General features: G+C 38.3%; 1 protein-coding gene across 1 annotated transcript in view; it reads right to left on the minus strand.

Moving 5' to 3' along the window:
- Nucleotides 1–22,524, minus strand: part of CPE (carboxypeptidase E) — a 109,411-nt gene that overhangs the window by 4,599 nt on the left and 82,288 nt on the right. The window contains exons 4-7 of the mRNA XM_060147825.1: nucleotides 13,887–14,008; nucleotides 12,282–12,460; nucleotides 5,721–5,860; nucleotides 492–591 (exon numbers count right to left, since the gene is read on the minus strand). Of these exons, the coding sequence (XP_060003808.1) occupies nucleotides 492–591; nucleotides 5,721–5,860; nucleotides 12,282–12,460; nucleotides 13,887–14,008 (541 nt within the window). The remainder of the gene's footprint in view (nucleotides 1–491; nucleotides 592–5,720; nucleotides 5,861–12,281; nucleotides 12,461–13,886; nucleotides 14,009–22,524) is intronic.

Raw genomic sequence — 22,524 nt, forward strand, 5'->3', positions numbered from 1 at the left:
ATACATCTGGATTTATGATACAGATTAAATGAAGAAATGGATGGGAAATCCTAGACACACAATACACTGGCAGTTACCGTCCTTCCTACTCTTCTGCTCCCTCCTGAGGTTCACCAATTAACAGCTCATTAGTACTTCTTCTTAGAAGAGATCAGTATTTTAATTCCAGCTGGTTCATCTTCCTTTGCCTCGACAACTGCAGAGACTCCCGAAGATGGCCCCACCTCACAGCTCTGGGGTGAGACAGCTGAGGAAAGGGCGCCACCTGCTGCACCCCAATTTCTAAGCGCAGCAGCCATCCTAAGTAATTGCTTGACCTGTTCCCCAGAAAAAATTTAACTAGATCAAAGCTGGGGGGAGAGAGGGGGTAAAGAGACATGACGCATTTAATTGCTTTGCTTAGAACAGTGTAAGAAGTATAACTATGCTAAGAAGTAACCATGCTCTTGTGTGCAATACTAGAGCCTCCGATCACGGCAGAGAACACCCACCAGATGTGACATCATGGTCTATTCCTTCCACGGAGATGGTTACATTGGCAATTGGGTTACCCTGAAGGTCTCGGACAAATCCTTTAACCCCTCGGTGTATCTGTGATGGTCAAGAACAACCAAAAAATCTGTATTAGAAACGACCTAAAAACATGCTTCAATCAAACATCTTATTTTCTAGCAAAATACTGCAGATCCCCACTGTTTAAGAATCAAAACAAGCTAAAAAAAAGTCACTGAATTTTCTGTGTACTCTTTTTTTTTTTTTTTCTGTGTACTCTTTACTCTGCTTTTCTGCAAGCAGACAAATGAGAAGTAATCCCCTGAAAACTGATATCTTGTTCTGAGTCAAAGAAGACTTTGAAGTACCTTCCAAACCACCAAAACAAAACAAAAAGGTCTGTCAATGTGTAAAACAGTTCTGGTCTTAGCACATTTCATTGTTTTCTCTCTATTTTAAATTTGGTCACTTGCGTATACTTTATATGGCAGCTGTCAGTTAAAAAGATAACCACATTACAGCCCTTCAATACTTTTTACTTCTAGATAAAAGGATATACACTGTGAATACTTTTGCATTAAACCAATTAATAATATCATTTTGGTTGATAATCAGTGCATGAAAGGTCAGTGAACTTACTAACTGAAAACTGGGTTTAGAAATAAAATGGAAGAGTTTTTATTGAGACAAGCCCGTGAATTAAGTTGCTGTCATCAACTAACTACTGCAATGCAAACTACAGAAACAGCTTTATTTTCTTTTTCTTTTTATTATTTTTTTTTGCGGTACGCGGGCCTCTCACTGCTGTGGCCTCTCCCATTGCGGAGCACAGGCTCCGGACGCGCAGGCTCAGCAGCCATGGCTCACGGGCGCAGCCGCTCCGCGGCATGTGGGATCTTCCCGGACTGGGGCACGAACCCATGTCCCCTACATTGGCAGGTGGACTCCCAACCACTGTGCCACCAGGGAAGCCCCAGAAACAGCTTTATTTTTAAATGATAATTCAACTAAGTCAATATGTATTTGAAGTGACGGAGAGCCACTTAAGGTCTCTGAGAAGGTACTGCTTCTGAAATATCAAATGATAATCTATTAAGCTTGATTACCTAACAAAACATCCCCCTCCCCAATGCTCCAGTTGCTCCTCACTCATCTGGCCCCAGAAAATGAATTTTCTTTTGCTACTGATGATATTTGAATATTTCCCTACAGAAAGTAGAATAAGTCTCATGTATCCCTTTGTCACTGGAGAATAAATTTGGCAGTGGTACAATGTTTTATCAAAGAGATAGCCCTGGATATCAGCAAATTCTTTTTTCATTTGCTTTTTATTTTTTTTTTTGTGGTACGCGGGCCTCTCACTGTTGTGGCCTCTCCCGTTGCAGAGCACAGGCTCATGTGCAGGCTCAGCAGCCATGGCTCACGGGCCCAGCCGCTCTGCGGCATGTGGGATCTTCCAGGACCGGGGCACGAACCCGTGTCCCCGGCATCGGCAGGCGGACTCTCAACCACTGCGCCACCAACGAAGCCCCCATTTGCTATTTTTTAAAAAAGCAAAACCTCTGAAACTCTATAAAAGTAACACACAATTCTTTTCTCTAAAGGCAATTTACCAATGGTAAAAAGCTATACATGTTGTCAGTAATAATAAACAATATTTTAATGGCAACCAGTAGAGTGAGAAGAGAGTAAACACTTTTTTAAAACAAAAAGACATTCTTAGACTTTTCCCCAAGACTTACCTATGGATTAGCTAACCAAAATTGTAAGAGGCTGAAATTTAGCCACTGGAAACAAGAAAAGTTAGCTTTCTGAATGAAATTCACATGGTAAAAGTCACTGGGATCAGAAAAATTGTGGCGATGAATTTATTCATCTTGAGGCACTATAATCCTGATATATTATAAACCTTAAAGAAATGAAAATTCTAAACTTCCTCATCTTTGGAAAATAAATCAATCATTTCAAAAACATATAATGTACCTACATTAGGCACAAATATACCCAGTTAATATTCATAACTTTACTTTTTTCTGCCTTTGCAACCCAAGACTTAAATTACAGTATGTGATTAACAAATAGTTAAATAAGTAAATGTCTATCTCTGCTATGCCAATTGTGAAGCACAATATTTCTGTCTGAAATTTTCCACTGTAGGAATAAATCTCAACTGAAGTGTTATAGGCTGTCATGACTCCACAGGAATGCAGACTAGAAAATACTGTCAGTTTATGACTTTTGCAAAAGAAATCCCAGAAATTCAAATTTCACTCATACCTGGGGAACCTATTTTACTACACTTGTCCTTCCTATAATTCTCTCTCCCCAGATTCCAGGACATTTCAATCAACCAAGGCTTTAAAAAAAAATCCAGAATATTCTTCATTGTTACTAGAACTGTTTATGTCAATAGTCCTTAAATCCTCGAATACTTAAATGCCCCCCAGAGAGCTTGCTGAAATGGAGACTCTGGGGTCCTGCCCTGCTAGGAGTGTGATTCAGTGTTGGGACAGGAAACTCGTTTTTAACAAGAATCTAGATGATTCTGATGCAGGTGCTCATGAACCATTCTTGAAAAATTCTTTGGAAATTTTGAGAACTAGATGGTTCCAAAGCTATTGTGTGGGAGCTCTTCTTAGCAAACTATTTACCCTAATTAACTTTACAGTTCCAGTTCCTGCAAACATTCCTTTAAAACTCTGCAAGAGATTTCCTCTCAACTAATTACTGAATTGGATCCCCTAATCACCTACTTTCCACGAGTTGTAAAATTAGTCCACACTTAGATTTTAGGCCCAGGTGTTCAATCATTAATCACCACCATATTGTTCCATTGTCAAGAAAATTTCAACACAGAACTTCTGGCAGTCTTCACTGATCTTCCGCCAGCCTTTGATTCCCTAAACTAGAGTGTCCTCCGAGGCAAGCTGAGCTCACTGCAAATACCACTCTTACTGCTTCTATATAGTCTGCACCATAACACTGATGTCATGCCAGGGTGGGTCACAGGTATCTGTGGACAGATCAAATTCTCATTCCAAGTGGCATAAAACAGGACTGTATGACCTGGTCCCTCTTCTTTTCAGATTATTCTTACATAAATTGTAACAGCTTTTAGATGAATTAATACACCTGCCACCATAAATATGACAAGCATTCTCCTCTTTCCAATGGCACACATTTGGGTTTTGTTTTATATTGCATTTTTTTCTCAAGAACTAAGAGAGAACTTAAGTAGCAGCTGAATTAGTTTTTTAATTGTTGACAGGGTAATAATCTTACTGACATGGACTATAGGGAATCCTATAGCATAGCTCCAATAAGCCTTTTCTGAACTGGCAGGACTGGGTTAGGGACCCTTCTGTGTACTGCCACTGCTCTTTATTTTAGCATTTATCATCCTCTCTTGTAATTAGGTATTGATATCTGAACCTCACTAATACAAAGCCTTCTTGAGGGCACTCTCCCCAGTACCTCACAGGGTACCTAGGACATGACAATAGCTTAATTTTTGTTGAAAAAATATGTACATAAAATGAAAAGCATTGTATTAAGGAGGCATTCTTTGATACCTAGGCAAAGAACACACCAAATTGGCCCATCTTACTTCCTCTGCCTAAAACTATATGTTTAAATTTTGCTCTTAAAAGGCCCATCCAGGGCTTCCCTGGTGGCGCAGTGTCCACCAGGAGACGCCAATACAGTGAGAGGCCCGTGTACCGCAAAAAAAATAAATAAATAAAGGTCCATCCAAATATAGCTCTCCTCAAAGGACATTCTACAGGGGTACCCACTACATTTGTTCCAGGGTCAACATGGCTAATTATCCTTAGTTTTGTTGTTGAAAAATGCCTTTTTATGTTAACATGCAGCAGGATCCCACTGATTAAAAAAATCCTGTGTAATATGTGTTTTTTAATCACTGTCTGTCATCATTGGATCTATTCCATGATAATCCCTTTTGGTAAGGTATTATATGTATACGTGACATGTGTAAAAGAATTCTTAAGCTAATTTTACTTTTTTTTTTTTTTTTTTGCGGTACACGGGCCTCTCACTGTTGTGGCCTCTCCTGTTGCAGAGCACAGGCTCCGGACGCACAGGCTCAGCGGCCATGGCTCACGGGCCCAGGCGCTCCGTGGCATGTGGTTTCTTCCCAGACCGGGGCACGAACCCGTGTCCCCTGCATCGGCAGGCGGACTCTCAACCACTGCGCCACCAGGGAAGCCCTGATTTTACATTTTTTAATGCACTGGGTTCATGTGTATATGTTTATATGTACCTATATATGCAAACAGCATTTGTTTATGTTAAATTAGCTTAAACATTAGTCTGGACTACCTGCCAGCATGTGAAACTAACATCACTCTCCCTGACTTTGGGTGTAAATGGCCGCATACAGAATGGAATGTGAAATTGTCAAGGCACTGCAGGCAAAGAAAAGAGTCCTTAGGTCTTTCCCACCAGCACTGCCCCTGGTGCCAGTGTCTACCTGGTACAGAGGGCTAGGGCTATCAGGGCACTGGCCTGGGTTAAGTCTGAGTAGGTAGGTATTTTATTCTGACACATTGTGAGATTCCCCCAAATTCTGTACAGTGACTCTCTGGTAAAGATCTAAGTTTATGTCATGATAGGCAACATGGCATGGTGATTCTGGAACTAGACATTCTGGCTGTTTAACTTCTCTGTGCCTCTGATTCCTCATTTTTAATTCGGGGATGATGATGATGAGGGAGTAGAAGATGATAATGGATCCAGCTGAGTCTAGGGTGAGACAAGTTAGGCATGTGGGGCACAGAATTTAAGGAGATACTCACATCCTATACCTGCATGACCCTGAGAGTGAAAGTCTCCTTAAATTTGCATCCCAGGTGCCTCACTTACCTCATTCTAGTTCTGGTCCTGCCTCAGATGCCTGAGAGACAAGGTGATAAGGGTGGAGGAGGATCCTAGGATTGCCCTTGCTTAGTGCAATATGAAAGAAAGTAGGGTGTCACCTCACTTCTCCACAACTCTCCAGTTTAGTCAGTTCTCAGTGAATATTCATGAACCACAAAACCTATGACAAATGAAAGCCTATTTGAATCACTACTGACACATTTTCCAAACGCAGCATCCTCATTCTGGGTGAGATGGAGTCCTGTAGGCTGGGATCCTCTTAGGAAACTATTGTACTCCAGGTTTAAATGTTCTTAAATCTCCCATTTTATGCTAGAGACTGTGTTTACCTGCTGAATGTAGCTAATGAGGGAGTTTTTGTTATCTTCCCAGTAGCTCTTCAAAGTCTCTTCAGGTGGAAACTTTTCACAGCTAAGCTCCACGGTAATCTCAAAACAGTTGCTGCTGAGGTAATTGAAATCTTGCATTCCTGCCAAAAAAAAAGAAATGAAAAGTCAAAATATGCATGTGGTGACTAAAACCCTACACAGACTGCTCTGCTGAGGGCCAAGTAAAATATGTATCAACCAGTGCATCTTGGGGAGACTGTGGGAAATCGCAAGTGAAATCACCTTCCATAAGCGATGGAACAACATACTTGGGAAATAGTTACCACCTCACAAGCACAAACTCTCTCAGGTTCTTAAGCAGTCATTTAGTGTAACACATTGCTGTTTTACAGTGCTAAAGCAAGTATCAGCCACATTCCACAATGCTGGAATCAGCTTTGAAGACTGAGAGTGACGTCATTAAAATGGTGAAATAGGAGTTTTCTACTGTCTTCCCTCCCCAAAGAACACCAATTTTGACAATTACCCATGAATAGAGTGCCTTTGTGGAAGTTCAGGAATCTAATGGAAAAGTTAAAGCACATCATTGGAGAAAAAAAAATCCAAGCTTGGACACATTGAAGGGAGTGTGCATCACCCCCTTCTCTAAGGTGGCACAGCTCAGTGCCAAAGAGACCTAATTTAGTGATATGCAAACATATAAAAATATACAACACACTGGTAAAGGTAAGTATATAGTCAGATTCAGAATATTCTGATACTTTAATATGGTAGTGTATTAATCACTTAACTCTAGTATAAAGGTTAAAAAATATTAAAAATAACAATAGCTACAATAATTTGTTCATAGATACACAAAATGGTAGGATGTAAATTGTGACATCAAAACATAAAATGTGGGGGGAAGGAGGTAAAAGGGTAAAGTTTTTGTTTGCAATCAAAGTTAGGTTGTTGACAGCTTAAAATGGACTGTTATGCTATAAGATGTTTTATATAAGCCTCATGGTAACCATAAAGCAAAATCCTATGGTAGATACAAAAAGAACAAAACAGAAAGGAATCAGAGCCTACCATTGCAGAAAATCATCAGTTCACAAAGAAAGACAGCAAGAGGGGAAGAAAGGAACAAGGGAACTGCAAAACAGAAAACAATAAAATGGGAAGTCCTTATCAATATTTTAAATATAAACAGATTAAATTCTCCAATCAAAAGGCATAGAGTGGGGCTTCCCTGGTGGCGCAGCAGTTGAGAGTCTGCCTGCCGATGCAGGGGACATGGGTTCATGCCCCAGTCCTGGAAGATCCCACATGTCGTGGAGCGGCTGGGCCCGTGAGCCATGGCCGCTGAGCCTGCGCATCCGGAGCCTGTGCTCCACAACAGGAGAGGCCACAGCAGTGAGAGGCCCAAGTACCACACACACACACAAAAAAAAGGCATAGAGTAGCTGAATAAATAAAAAAATAAGACCCAACTATATGGCACCTACAAGAAACTCACTTCAGCTTTAAGAACACATGTAGGCTCAAACTGAAGGGATGACAAAAAAATACTCCATGCTTATGGAAACCAAAAGAGAGGAGAGGTAGTGATACTTATCTCAGACAAAATACAGTTTAAGCCAAAAACTGAAACAAGAGACAAAGGAGGTCATTATATTTTGATAAAGTGGTCAATTCGTCAAAGGATATAACTATCAAAAATATATAAACACTCAACATTGGAGCATCTAAATATATTAGGCAAATACTAACAGGTCTGAAGGGAGAAATGACAATAGTACAATAATAGTAGGGGACTTCAGTACCCCACTTCCAATAATGGATAAATAGATCATCCAGACAGAGTATCAGTAAGGAAACACTGGCCTTGAACTATAGTTTATACCATATGAACCTAACAGACATACAGAACATACCATCCAACAGCTGCAGAATAAACATTCTTCTCAAGCATACATGAAACATTCTCCAGGGTAGATCATATGATAGGTCACAAAACAAATCTCAGCAGACTTAAGTAGACTGAAATCATACCAAGTATCTTTTCCAACCATAGTAGTACAAAACTAGAAATCATAACAAGAGTAAAACTGAAAAATTCACAAACATGTAGAAAAGTAAACAACACACTCTTGAACAGCAGTGGGTCAAAGGGAAGCCAAAATATCTTGAACAAATGAAAACAGAAACACAACCTGCCAAAACTTATGAGATGCAGCAAAAGCAGTCCTAAGAAAGAAGTTTATTATGATAAATGCCTACATTTAAAAGAAAAAAGAAATATGTAAAATAAACAATTTATTCCTACACTTCAAAAAACTAGAAAATGAACAAACCCAGGGCAAAATTGGCAGAAGGAAGGAAATAATAAGGATCAAAGCAGAAATAAATGAAATAGAGGCCAGGAAAACAATAGAAAAGATAAACAAATCTAAGGGCTGGTTTTTGAAAAGATAAACAAAATAGACAAACCTTTAGTTAGACTTAACAAGAAAAAAAAGAGAGGGGACTCAAAAAAATCCGAAAATAAAGAGGAGACATTGCAACTAATACCATAGAAATACAAAGGATCATAAAAGACTACTGTGAACAATTATAAGCCAACAACTGGATAACCTAGAAGAAATGGATAAATTCACAGAAACATACAACCTACCCAGACTGAACCATGAAGAAATAGAAAATCAAAACAGACCAATTATTGGTAAGGAGATTGGATCAGTAATCAAAAACTTCCTAAAAAGAAAAGCCCAGGGTCAGACGGTTTCACTGGTGAATTCTACCAAACACTTAAAGAAGAATTAACACCAATCCTTATCAAACTCTTCCAAAAAACTGAGGAGGAGGGAACACTCCCAAACTCTTTTTTACAAGTCCAGCATTATGCTGATTCCAAAGCCAGATAAGGACACTACGGAAAAAGAAATTAAAGGCTAATTATCATGATGAATACAGATGCAAAATTTCTCAACAAGACACTAGCAAACTGAATTCAACAGTACATAAAAAAAAAAGTCATATACCATGATCAAGTGAAATTTATCCCTAGGATGCAAGGATGGTTCAACATACACAAATCAACAAATGTAATATACTGCATTAATAGAATGAAAGATAAAAATGATATCATCATCTCAAAATATGCAGAAAAAGCATTTGAAAACATTCAGCATTTTTTCATGATAAAAACTCTCAATAGATTGGGTATAAAAAGAACATATCTTAACATAATAAAGTCCATATATGACAACACCACAGCTAACATCATACTCAATGGTGAAAGATTTAAAGCTTTTTCTCTAAGATCAAGAACAAGACAAGGGTGCCTACTCTCACCATTCCTATTCAACATAGTGCTAGAAGTTCTAGCCAGAGAAATGAGGCAAGAAAAATAAATAAAAGACATCCAAGTTGGAAAGGAAGAAGTAAAATTATCTCTGTCTGTAATGATATGACCTTATGTATAGAAAACCCTAGAGACTCCACAAACACACACACACAAAGAAAAAAAAACTGTTGGGACTAATAAAATATTTCATAAAAGTTGCAGGATACCAAATCATCATACAAAGATAAGTTGCATTTCTATATGTTAATAACAAACTATCCAAAAAACATATAAAGAAATCAATCTCATTTACAATAGCACCAAAAACAATAAAATACTTAGGAATAAATTTAACCAAGGAGATGAAAGAGCTGTACACTGAAAACTATAAGACATTGATAAAAGAAATTGAAGAAGATACAAAGATAATGGAAAAATATCCAATGTTCATAAATTTAATATTGTTAAAACATCCATACCACTCAAAGCTATCTATAGATTCAATACAATCCCTATCAAAATTCCAATGGAATTTTTCACAGAGATGGGGGAAAAAAAACAATCCTAAGATTCATATAGACCTACAAAAGACAATGACTAGCCAAAGCAATCTTGAAAAAGAAGAACAAAGCTGGAGGCATCACACTTCCTGATTTCAAACTATACTACAAAGCTAAAATAATGAAAACAGTAATGGTACTGGTATAAAAACAGACACACAGACCACTGTAATAGAATCAAGAGCCCAGAAATAAACCCTGATATATACACTCAACTAATACTTGACAATAGAGCCAAGAATACTAAATGGGAATAAGACACAGTCTCTTTAAAAAAAAGTTTTGGGAAAACTGGATACACATGTGCAAAAGAATGAAATTGGACTTTTATCTTATGCTATACACCAATATTAATTCCAAATGGATTAAAGGCTTAAATGCAAGACCTGAACTGTAAAGCTCCTAGGAGAAAACAGAGACAAGGCTCCCAATACTGGTCTTAGTAAAGTTTTTTGGGTATGACGCCAAAAGCACAAGCAACAAAAACAAAAATTAATAAGTGGGACTGCATCAAACTGAAAGCTTCTGCACAGCAAACGATATGGTCAACAAAATGAAAAGGCAACTTAAGGAATGGGAGAAAGTATTTTTAAATCATATATTGCATAAGGAGTTAATATCCAAAATACATAAGGAACTTAATACAACTCAACATCAAAAAAAACCCAAACAACCTGATTAAATAATGGGCAGAAGACCTGAATAGACATTTTTCCAAAGAAGACACACAGGTGGCCTAAAGGCATGTGAAAAGATGCTCAACATCGTTAGTCATCAGAGAATTGCAAATCAAAACCAAACTGAGGGCTTCCCTGGTGGCACAGTGGTTGAGAGTCCGCCTGACGATGTGGGGGACATGGATTCGTGTCCCGGTCTGGGAAGATCCCGCATGCTACGGAGCGGCTGGGCCCATGAGCCATGTCTGCTGGGCCTGCACGTCCGGAGCCTGTGCTCCACAATGGGAGAGGCTACGGCAGTGACAGGGCCGCGTACCGCAAAAAAAAAAAAAACCTCACACCTGTCAGAATGGCTATCATCAAAAATAACACAAATAACAAATGTTGACAACGATGCAGAGAAAAAGGAACCCTCCAACACTGTTGTTGGGAATTTAAATTGGTGCAGCCAGTGTGAAAAACATTTTGAAGGTTTCTGAAAAAACCAAAAATAGAACTACCATACAGCCCAGCAATTCCACTACTGAGTATATATCCGAAAAAAACAAAAACACTAATTCAAAAAGTTACATGCACCCCAATGTTCATAGCATCATTATTTACAATTGGCAAGATATGGAAGCAACCTAAGTGTCCATCAACAGATCAATGGATGAAGATGTGGTATATTTACACAATGGAATACTACTTAGCCATAAAACAGAATGAAATTTTGCCATTTACAGCAACATGGATGGAGTTGGAGGGTATGATGCCCAGTGAAATAAGTCACACAGAGAAAGGTAAATACTGTATGGTATCACTTATATGTGGAATCTAAAAAATAAAGCTGTGACTATAACAACAACAAAACAGACTCACAGACATAGAGAACAAACTAGCTGTTACCAGTGGGGAGAGGGAAGTGGGGGGCAAGATAGGGGTAGGTGATTAAGAGGTACAATTACTATATATAAAATAAGCTACAAGGATATATTGTATAGCACAGGGAATACAGCCAATACTTTATAATAACTATAAATAGAGTACAACCTTTAAAAATTGTGAATCACTATGTTGTACACCTGTAACTTATATAATATTGTACATCAGCTATACCTCAATTTTTTAAAAAAACAGAATAAACATATATCAGAAAGAAAAAATCTGGAAGAATATTTTTCTCAGGGCATAATTCAACCAAAATAAAAACATATTAAACAAACCCAAATCCTATAATTAGCCACTGCTGCTACTGTCCTAAATTCTGTTTTCACTTCCAGGTAGGCCACAGAAAATTGTTCTTAGGCAGAGGAAAAAAAAATCAGTATCTTTACATTTCACTCTTCATCCTTGGTAGAGGCAATATTACACAACTATGAGTGATCCAGCCCGAAAAATGAGAGCTCTTCAAAAAATGAGAGCTCTTCAAAGTCCATGCTAGATTGCCACATGAGCTGCCTTGGTGTCTAGAGATGCTTCCTCCAGCTGTGCTGAGGTGGGCTTTTCCCTTTTCAGACCCAATAAAAGGTGCAGTGCTTCCTGATAATAATAGTGTTTACTGCAGCAGTGAATACAAAATAAACATTCCACATGAAGTGAAATTTTTGAAATAAAAACAAATGGTATGTGGACCAAGATATACTAAAGGCCAAAGCCAGCCCTCTAAAATATACATTTACCTACAATCGAAGCATGACTAACATATAACCGGGATGGTATCTTATTCCCTAAGGCCAGAATTTGAAAAGTAGGGTAATTAACAATATTCAATCTATATTTTCCCAGCGGATGTCTTCAGTTCGTTTACTACAGCTCTTCAATTAGCATCTTGATTCTTAAAAATCAACAAAAAACTATAATAGCAATCATCCATGCATAAAGTAGACTAATTTTAATGGATGATCTATAGGTTCAGTCTATTTCTTAATGATTGAAGATTGAAGTTTCCCTAAATGTAAACGGTAATTATTTTTTAAAAGCCACTAATCACATAAAGAGCAAAAGGGAAACTCGCCTCCAGGCACGCTGTACCATGCTGCGCCGTTGGTCGTTCCTTCTACGAAGCTGCTGTCGTCATCATTCTTGCGACACGGGGGCCGATCCGGGTCCGACATGGGGGGGTTGAAGGACGAGTACGCCCGAGCCAAACTTTGGAAGATGTCATCATCTGGGCAGGAGCTGTATTCATGAGCACTACCTGGAAAATAAATCCACAAGACTAAAGAAACTGACACAGTCTGAGGAGCACTGCGTGTTTTCTGAAGAGTGATTTGGTGTTGATCTCTTGCTGACGTATTTTTTAGCTACATCACTATGGGAAAGGAGTGAAGGTTTACGTACTCAACAATTACACCTTTGTTTTTAGGTTGTATAACGTCCACTCCTAATACCACAAAGCAGAAACTGGGTAGAATGTACATTCTGCTTATGAATTGAAAGCTTCACAAGAAAAGGTGACAAGTTCATAGTAAATTGGACTTGGGAAGACAGCAAGGAGATTTCCATTGTTAACTCCACAGGCACTATGAACCACTCTCACACATATTTTTCAGTATCTAAATTTACAGTTTTAAAAAATTTCCTATGTGTATTACTGAAATAAATAAATATTTTAGTACACGGTATTCTTATTCTGTATTATCAACTATGCCAGTCCTTTAAATTTCCAGCTATTGACAAACCACAAAAATCTCCAAATTTTAAGGATGTTTTACCAAAGACTCTTCAAAACTCAGTTTCCAATACCTACAGTTACCCTGTGTTTACAAAGACCTAACTTTTCAAAGGCTCCTAAGAATCCATTCAAAGCAGGAAATTTCCTGGAACAACAAAAATTAAGCTGATAATATCTATCTGGCTAAAGTTTGCTGTGCTTAACTAAAACTAGTTAAAGCTTAACTAAAACTAGTTAAAGGAAACAAAAGCATCACTTCCCCTCCCTGACACCATCAAGAAACAGTTCCAAATGCAGAAGTGGGGGCTTCCCTGGTGGCGCAGTGGTTGAGAGTCCGCCTGCTGATGCAGGGGACACGGGTTTGTGCCCCGGTCTGGGAAGATCCCACATGCCGTGGAGCGGCTGGGCCCGTGAGCCATGGCCGCTGAGCCTGCGCGACCGGAGCCTGTGCTCCGCAACGGGAGAGGCCACAACAGCGAGAGGACCACGTACCGCAAAAAAAAAAAAAACAAATACATAAGTGTGAGTGCACAAAAAGACACATGCAGAGATGTATATGGGCCCTGATGGAGCGGCAAAAGGCTGCCTCCATTTTTAAGCTATCTTGTACATAAACCTACATAAATTCCATTACTCCTCCATTTTACCAGAGTCCAAGAGTGACCCAAGTTCATGACGTCTGTTTTCTCCCTCTCCCTTCTCTAAGTGTTCAGTCAAGATCATGTTTCTCTTCACCTAAACTTTTTTTTTAATTTATAGTCTTTTTCTGCCAGATATATATGCCAATACCACATGAAATAGGGGATATTCCAGTTCAGTAGATGTATTTCTACAGGCAAAATCACTGAATGACCAGTCCCTTAAAAGAATATTACAGAAATCATCCAATAAACTCTTGTAAACGAATTGTAAACCTTGAACCAATTAGAGAAGCAGGAAGGACACCTACCGCTCCGTGTCTCGTCATATGGGTAATTAGCCACAAGGTCTCCTCCATGAAGATTGGCCGAAAGCACAAAAGGAATATCCATAATCCAATGAATGACAGCCTTGGTCTCAGGAGCAAGCTGTATTAAAGATTAGAGATTAAAAGGATTCTAAATGTGGCAGTCATTGGTGGGATCACTTGACAGAAAAGACATAGAAAAGGTAAAAACAACAACAAAAACCAAAAACAACAACTGAAAGCTGGTCATATTCCAAGAACTCTGTGATTGTTTTCGTAGAAAGAAAGGAGGAGCATTCCCCATCTCTATCTTTCTCAGACTTATAAAAAATATTTCGATTTCCTTGAAAGTTCTACTTAAAAGCTGCCAGCTTTTCTTTCTTTGTAACATGAAAAACAGCATACAAATCACTTACAAATTTGGGCACAACTCCATCTGATCTTTGTTAATAATAATTAAGGATAAGACAAGGAGAAAAGAAAATAGCTGAGCCGCAGAACAGGGTTCTTTCTCTGTGGTGGTGCAACTGAAGAAACATGGTTGATTTTCCTTCCAATTTTTGCTTACTATTTTTCCAATTCCCTTCAACTACTTTAAACATTTTTCCTAAGAAAAAAATTAAATTGGGTCTCTTCCAGATTTCATCATCAAATAGTTTACTTTGGGATGATCATCTTAAATTTTAAAACAAAGGCAAAAGTTTCAGGAATTCATGTTGTCTTTTGAATGATTCACAGCCCCTCATACCTTGGAAGCAAAACAAAGGAGGAACAAAATGTATACCAAAGAATTAAACTGAGCCAAAAGCTTGATACTTTATGTGATGAGTTTTTAATAGCAACTAGGAAGACTCTCAAACTACCAAGTACCTCTCTGATTTAAAAAAATAGAAAGCCTTTTACTGGAGATGTGATTCATATTGTTCTTTGGGACAGAATAACTAAAAGCTTCAGTAGGTTTTGATGGTTATAATTAGATCTTGTATTTGTATGTCTCTGTTCAGTTTATGAATAGCTCTCACATACACTATTTTATTGAGCTTCACAACATCCCCATTTGATAGGGGATATACATCCCCATTTTGCAGGGGAGAATCTGAGAGTTGGGAGTGTTAATGACGTGTCCAAGTTCAGACATTTAAGATTCAAATCCAGTATATAAACTATAAATCCCACATTATTTTCAGTATGTCAGCTTTAATGTATCAAAACTATCCTATTTTTCATGTAGGCTACTTCTAATTGTGGAAAAGTGTGATTGTGATTTAGAATAGGACATTGTCTTTATTATTTGTTTGGTTTATCTTATTCTCACTATAAAAAAATATGTTCATTGTAAAAAATGTAGAGGAGATAAACACAAAGGAAATTAATATCATTTATATACCATTTTGTATGCCACCTATTTTGCTCAACAGATAATACTTTTTCATGTCACTGAATTATTATTTCAATGGCTGAGTAGTATGGACATATTCTTAAACATGGAAAAAATAACAGCTAATACTTATTAAACACTTTCTGTGTGACACACTGAATTTTCACATCCACCCTATGAGATAGGGACTGCACATACCCCCATTTTACTGATGTGTAAAGTGAGACATAGAGAAGTCGGGGAATAGCGTGAGGCCACCTCATTGGGAGTAGTAGGACTGGACTCAAACCCAGCAGTATGGCTCAGAGCTACTACACGAGCACTAGGGACCTCCACTTGGTGGAAGAGGAGGAGAAAATAGGAAGATGTTGGTCAAAGGGTACAAACTTTCAGTTACAGAATGAATTAGCTCTGGGAATCTAATGTATCCCCAGATGACTTAATAATACTGTATTGTGTACTTGAAATTTTCTAAGAGAGTAGGTCACAAGTGTTCTCAACACAAAAGAAAAAAAAAGATAACTATGGGAGGTGATGGATGTGTTAATTAGCTTGATTGTGGTGACCATTTCACAGCATATACGTATATCAAATCATCACACTATACATCTTAAATCTATACAATTTTTATGTGTCAATTATACTTCAATAAAGCTGTGGGGGGTGGATCGCCAATTGCTGGGTATTGACTTGTTTTTTGAAAAAAAAATGCTGTGAACACACTTGTAGCTGCACTCTTTGTGCAGATCCACATTTTTTTAAGGGAAATTTCCCTAGAAATGGAAAGAATTGACCAAAAACTAAGCACATTTAGAAAAAAAATTTTAAATGTATTCCAGACTGCACCCCTGAAAGATACAACAATATACCCAGCAACACTATAATAAACCTGTCATTTGTAATTACTCTTACCAACATGGGATACGTGTTTTTCAAGTCTGTCACTTTGATACATGACAAATAGAATTTCTTTAATTTTCATTCTTTGATTAATAAAACTAGAGCAGTTTTTTATATGTTTAGTGACCATTTAGGTTTATTCTTTGGTGACATGTTTATACATGGTTTAACTGATTTTTCTATTGAAATGCATATTTTCTTATTAATTTGCAAGAGTTGTTTATTTATTAAAAACATTAACCCTCTATCTACTACATATTATAGATATTTTCCAAGTTTCTTATTTGCCTTTCAAATTTAAGAATAATAATAATTAAAATATAAAACATTAAGATATTTATGTTGTCAAATCTACTGATCTTTTTTTATGGTCTTGTCCTTGGGTTTATATTTCATTCCTTTATTCAAAAACTATTAAGCGGCCACCATATGCCAGTTTTCTATACTGGGATTTAGAAAGTTCTATCCCACTCCAAAAATGACAAATTTACCAAAGTTTTCTTTTACTAGGTTCATACTTTTTATATTTAAGTCATAATACATCTAGATTTTATTTTGATCTATGCTAATATTTGTGAGATGGATTTGTCTCAATTCCATTTATTGAATAATCTATTCTTTCCATAATAATCTGAAACACTCCCTTTTCATAAACTAAATTCTTATATACACTTAAATTTGTTTCTGAAGTTTAAATTAATTTAAATCAAATCCAGTTTAAATTTTAATTTAAATCAACTTTAAAATAACTAATATAGGACAATTTAATCAAAAAATCTATAACGTTTATGCTTTTTTGCAACAAATTTACTGTTTATTAGGCTCAATTGCTCAAGAATGGCATTAATATTATATGATATGGGTTTGTCACACATTCTTCTATAATATTCTGTTCAGAAGTTTTTCTTTTACTGCTGAATTTCTTGTCAGTCCTCTTGTTTGTACATCTGCCCCATCTTTCCTATTTATTCAAAACCCAGTGATTGGCTCTGACAAATATTTCACTGAGTTCAGACGAGACAGAAATCTCTGTGGTTTGGAAAATCACTAAGGATTTCAGGAAGGAGGTGGAACTTCACAATGTCTCGGGGGAAAAATAAGGTAGATTTGGATAGCGAAGCAAGCAAATACTCCCTGGAGCGAAGGATAGGTTTGAATGTGAGCTCAGGAGGCAACACCATTCTGCGGCAGACTGTATTCTTGTATTTATTATTCACCTGAAAAGGTTCAAAATGGCATGTTTCCATATATTTATATGTTGATTCATGTGTAAGAAATAATTTTGAAGGACACATACCAAAATGTGAATGGTGGTCATTTAAGAATGCTGGGTAATGGGTTATTTTTCTGCTTATTTATATTTGCTTTATCTTTTTGTTTATAATAAAATATTAATTTTTTAATAAAAAAGTTTTTAAAGAAAATGTTTTTTGAAGCAAATTTAAAGATACAGTCCTGAAATATCACATGCCACAACATAAATGATCCTTGAAAACATGCTCAGTGAAACAAGCCAGGCACAAAAGACCACATATTATATGATTCCACTCACATGAAGTGGCCAGAACAAGGAAGTCCACAGAAACAGAAAGCAGATTAGTGGTTTAAGGCTGGAGTGGCGGTGGAGGGATAGTGGGGTGATAGCTAAAGGGTATGGGGTTTCTTTCTGAGATGATAAAAATATTCCGAAACTGTGTGGTATTGGTTGCTCATTACCTGTGAATGTACTAAAAACCACTGAATTGTACACTTCACATGGGTGGGTTCTATGGTATGTAAATCATATCTCAACAAAGCTGTTTTTTTAAAAGAGAAAAAGAAAAAAAAAGATACAGTCCTGAAAACACAAAGTCGTATGTGGTTATTAGGTTTAGCCTATTGTTAGTTCCTATACATACACTATTGCTAACATTCATGTTACTAGATGTTCAAAAGCAAGCAAGCAAACTCCACAATTTGATAAGTTGAACTCATTTCTCTTTGACTATTAATAGAGTCTTTTAGGCTGACTAAATGCTGAAATCTCCTGGGTATTGTAATCACATATTTAACTAATCCATAGAGAAGGCTTTGGAGCACCTCTTAGATGGAGCCCTTAACAGAATCCAGAGCCAATTATGACCTATCTTTAAACTTCCATTTAAAGACTATAAATATGGGCTTCCCTGGTGGCGCAGTGGTTGAGAGTCCGCCTGCCGATGCAGGGGACACGGGTTCGTGCCCCGGTCCAAGAAGATCCCACATGCCGCGGAGTGGCTGGGCCCGTGAACCATGGCCGCTGAGCTTGCGCATCCGGAGCCTGTGCTCCGCAACGGGAGAGGCCACAACAGTGAGAGGCCCGCGTACAGCAAAAAAAAAAAACTACATAAAGACTGTAAATATAACTCAAATGTTATGCTCTATAAGTAGATGGCTTTGGCTCTTAAAATATATCAAAGCTATATTTATTCCATTTTCTTCACCACTCTAGCCATTAAAGACAAGTATTTAATATAATTATTTGATTTAATCACTCTGTTTCCATGCAGTCCAAGCCAAGGCTCATGTGCCGAGCCCAGATAATAGTGGAAGTGACCAGGCTGAAGAGCTTGAGAGATGAGAAATGACTTAGCAGGAAGAACTCCGGGGAGCACGAGAGACCTTGTATTCAGAGAGGTTCGGAAGAGCAAGGAGAGCCTCTGGAGGACTTAGTAAAGTGTAAGTTCCTCTCTATCACTCATTCCCATAGCATATACACCCCAGGCTTCTTGATTCAGCAATCACAGGAATCTACAGTTTTTAAAATTGACGTATAGTTGATGTGCAATATTATATAAGTTTCAGTGTACAACATAGTGATTCACAATTTTTAAAGGTTATACTCCATTTGTAGCTATTATAAAATATTGGCTATATTGCCTGTGCTGTACAATATATCCTTGTAGTTTACTTATTTATACATAGTAGTTTACCTCTTAATCCACGACCCTTATCTTGCCCCTCCCCCTTCCCTGTAACCACCAGTTTGTTCTCTATATCTGTGAGTCTGCTTCTTTTTTGTAATATTCACTAGCCTGTTCTTTTTTTATATTTCACCTATAAGTGATATCATACAGTATTTATCTTTCTCTTGTCTGACTTATTTCACTTAGCCTAATGCCCTCCAAGTCTATCCATGTTGTTGCAAATGGCAAAATTTCATTCTCTTTTATGGCTGAGTAATATTCCATTGTATATATGTACCACATATTCTTTATTCATTCCTCCATTGATGGACACTTAGGTTGCTTCCATATCTTGGCTGTTGTAAATAAGGAATCTGTATATTTAACCCCTGATTCCTACAACCATAGAGATTTTAAAACCACTCTAAGGAAACAGGGAACAGATTGGTGGGTGCCAGAGGCAGGAGGCTGGGGGTGGATGAAATACATGAAGGGAGTCAAAAGTACAGACTTCCAGTTAAACAATAAATAAGTCCTAGGCATGCCATGTACAGCATAGAGTACATAGTTAATAATACCGTACTGTATATTTGAAAGTTGCTAAGAGAGAAGATCTTACAAGTTCTCCCCACAAGAAAAAAAATGTGTAACTGTGTATGGTGATGGATGTTAACTAGACTTATTATGGTGATCATTTCACAATATATAAAATATCAAATCATTACGTTGTACACCTCAAATTAAATAATGCTATAAATTATATCTCAGTAAATACATACACACACACACACACACACACACACACACACACACACACACACACACACATACCTACATACACACACACCACTACAAGGCCAAGAAGGCGAAGTGAGAAAGGGGTAATGTGTAATAACATTAATGAAATATCTACTATGTATCTTGTACTGGGCTGGGTCCAAACACTATCTGTGTCTAATTGACAAAGATGGAAAAAGGAAATGAGCCAGACATGGGCAATATCATCCCGTGACTTAAACAGGTTTACTGAAGATTTAGTAAAATGTAAACAAATTTTACTTCTGTTCCAGAAAAGAGACTAAAATTTAATTTTTATGCATTTTTTTAATTTTACCTTTACCCAGAAAAAGTATTGACATTGAGACTATTTAAAATAAAAGCTCTAATTTTTTTAAAGTGCCTTGAACAAACATCATTTTTAAAAAGTATTACTTAAACTAGAAATATGAAAACATCTAATATAAATATTATACAAGTCCCATTGAGGAAGAGGAAGGCAGTGCTGGCTGAAAATGAAGGCACTTACATGAAGGCTGCTAATCTCATATCCTGTCAACGTGAGTTTATTTCACAATTCTTCTATGATAGGTGACAGGAATTCTTTCTCTCATTTCTTAGTTTTAACAGACAGCATGGGCAAGGGGGAAAGTTTGGGCTGATACCCACACTGGGCTTCCAGAACAGTTTTTCATTTCAGTCTTAGGCCTCACAGGTCATCACACAAGACTACCCTCTTTTCCCCTCTAATTACCCCTGCCCTTTGCTTTTCCAGCTCTCCCCTCTCCAGGGAAAGATGGTTTAGGGGCTGAGAAACTGCAAATCTGTGACTCAGAAACAGGAGTGTTGGGGCTTCCCTGGTGGCACAGTGGTTGAGAATCTGCCTGCCAACGCAGGGGACACAGATTCGAGCCCTGGTCTGGGAAGATCCCACGTGCCGTGGAGCAACTAGGCCTGTGAGCCACAACTACTGAGCCTGCGCGTCTGGAGCCTGTGCTCTGCAACAAGAGAGGCCATGACAGTGACAGGCCCGCACACTGCGATGAAGAGTGGCCCCCGCTCGCCGCAACTAGAGAAAGCCCTTGCACAGAAACGAAGACCCAACACAGCCAAAAATAAATAAATAAATTAATTAATTAAAAAAAAATAAGAAACAGAAGTGTTTAAGTGAGTCACTTATCAAGTTCTGCCAAAATCCTCAGCCCCTGGCAGCCCTTTTCACAGACCAGTCCCCACTTATAGGCTCAGTCCAGGTTTCTGGGATGAACTTATTTAAATACAGGCAGGAGAATTTGAAGAATTTTAGACCAATAAGCTGAGACTCCCTCTCTCCTGGATCCTCTACACAGTGTCCCAGCCACGTGCTGAGTGCGTGTCTGGAACTCCAGCAGCTGGTGTTGTGATCTGCTTGCCAGGCTGGACTGCACTCGTTCATAATAGGCTTCAAGCCTACTATGAGTCAGACTCAAATAGGAATTCTAATTCCTGTAATCAAGGGACTGAAATCTAGAATCACAAAGAAAAACAGCTGTGTAAACAAATAATAATATAACATCTATAAAGTTCTATACAACTATAAGCACCAGACTGGAAATATATATAAAGAACATAAAGGCAGGCTCAACAGGATCTGTCTGGAGGAGGAGAGGAAGGCTTCACAGAGGAGGTAACATGGAAGGAAAGGGAAGAGCACTGTGAACATAAAGTTAGTAGAAGACAGTATGCTTACGGAGTACATGGCATATCAAAGCCAGATTAAAGAGTGGCTGAGCTGGCAGCTGCCAGCAGCCAAGGGAAACTTGAATGGCCCTGGAACTGTAATAAAATGGAGACACCGTCTTTTCCAAGCTCTCACTTAGGAAAAATACTAGAAGAAGCTGATAAGCCAGAGTTGAATTGCCTAGAAAGACACAAGACGCAGTGGGGGCTGCCCCCAGCAGTCCTTGCCGTTCCTCTGTGATGGGCTCGCCTCCCCTCTGTGGAACTGAAAATAGTGTTCAAACCCAGTGTTTAGTGGGTGTGTGCATCCATCTGACCTTGTGGTCCGTAACAGAGCACTGAGCAATGACGCTGACACAGCAGTAACAATCCAGGTCCTGGCCTCCAGCACTTCACATGTACTGGCTCATCCAATCCTCATAACCTCACTATGGGCTGGATGCTATTGTCACGTCCACACTTCGGATGAAGGGGAGGAAGCACACAGTGGTTACAGAACTTTGCAAAACTCACACAGCAAGGACAGAACCAGAATTTGAAGCAAAGTGGCTGCCTCCAGAGCCTCCACACTAAACCATCAAACTATTCTGACATTTTGAGTCTTTTCCTTTATCCTCTGGGCGGTGGAGACCCGGCAAGGTTAGGGTTTTTCAGCAATAGAGCAATAATTTGTGTATGAAGATCACTCTGGAGGAATTTGAGAAGACTGAATGGAGCTGGGAGAGGCTGAACCCCAAACAGGAATGGGGGCTCCCTTCCTCGTCAGAGCAAACCACAGGGCCTGAGTTGGCAGAGGAAGGAGAGGCTGAAAGGTGTCAGGAGGCCAAATCGCCAAGATCTGGTTACATGTGTGGTGAGTGGTGACAGAGACGGAAAAATCAAGGCTTTGACAGTCAAGTAAATGAGAGAATAGTGTTTTCTTAGGGAATGATTTATTTC

The sequence above is a fragment of the Lagenorhynchus albirostris genome, chromosome 4 (genome assembly GCF_949774975.1).
Source record: "Lagenorhynchus albirostris chromosome 4, mLagAlb1.1, whole genome shotgun sequence".
Classification (NCBI taxonomy): domain Eukaryota; kingdom Metazoa; phylum Chordata; class Mammalia; order Artiodactyla; family Delphinidae; genus Lagenorhynchus; species Lagenorhynchus albirostris.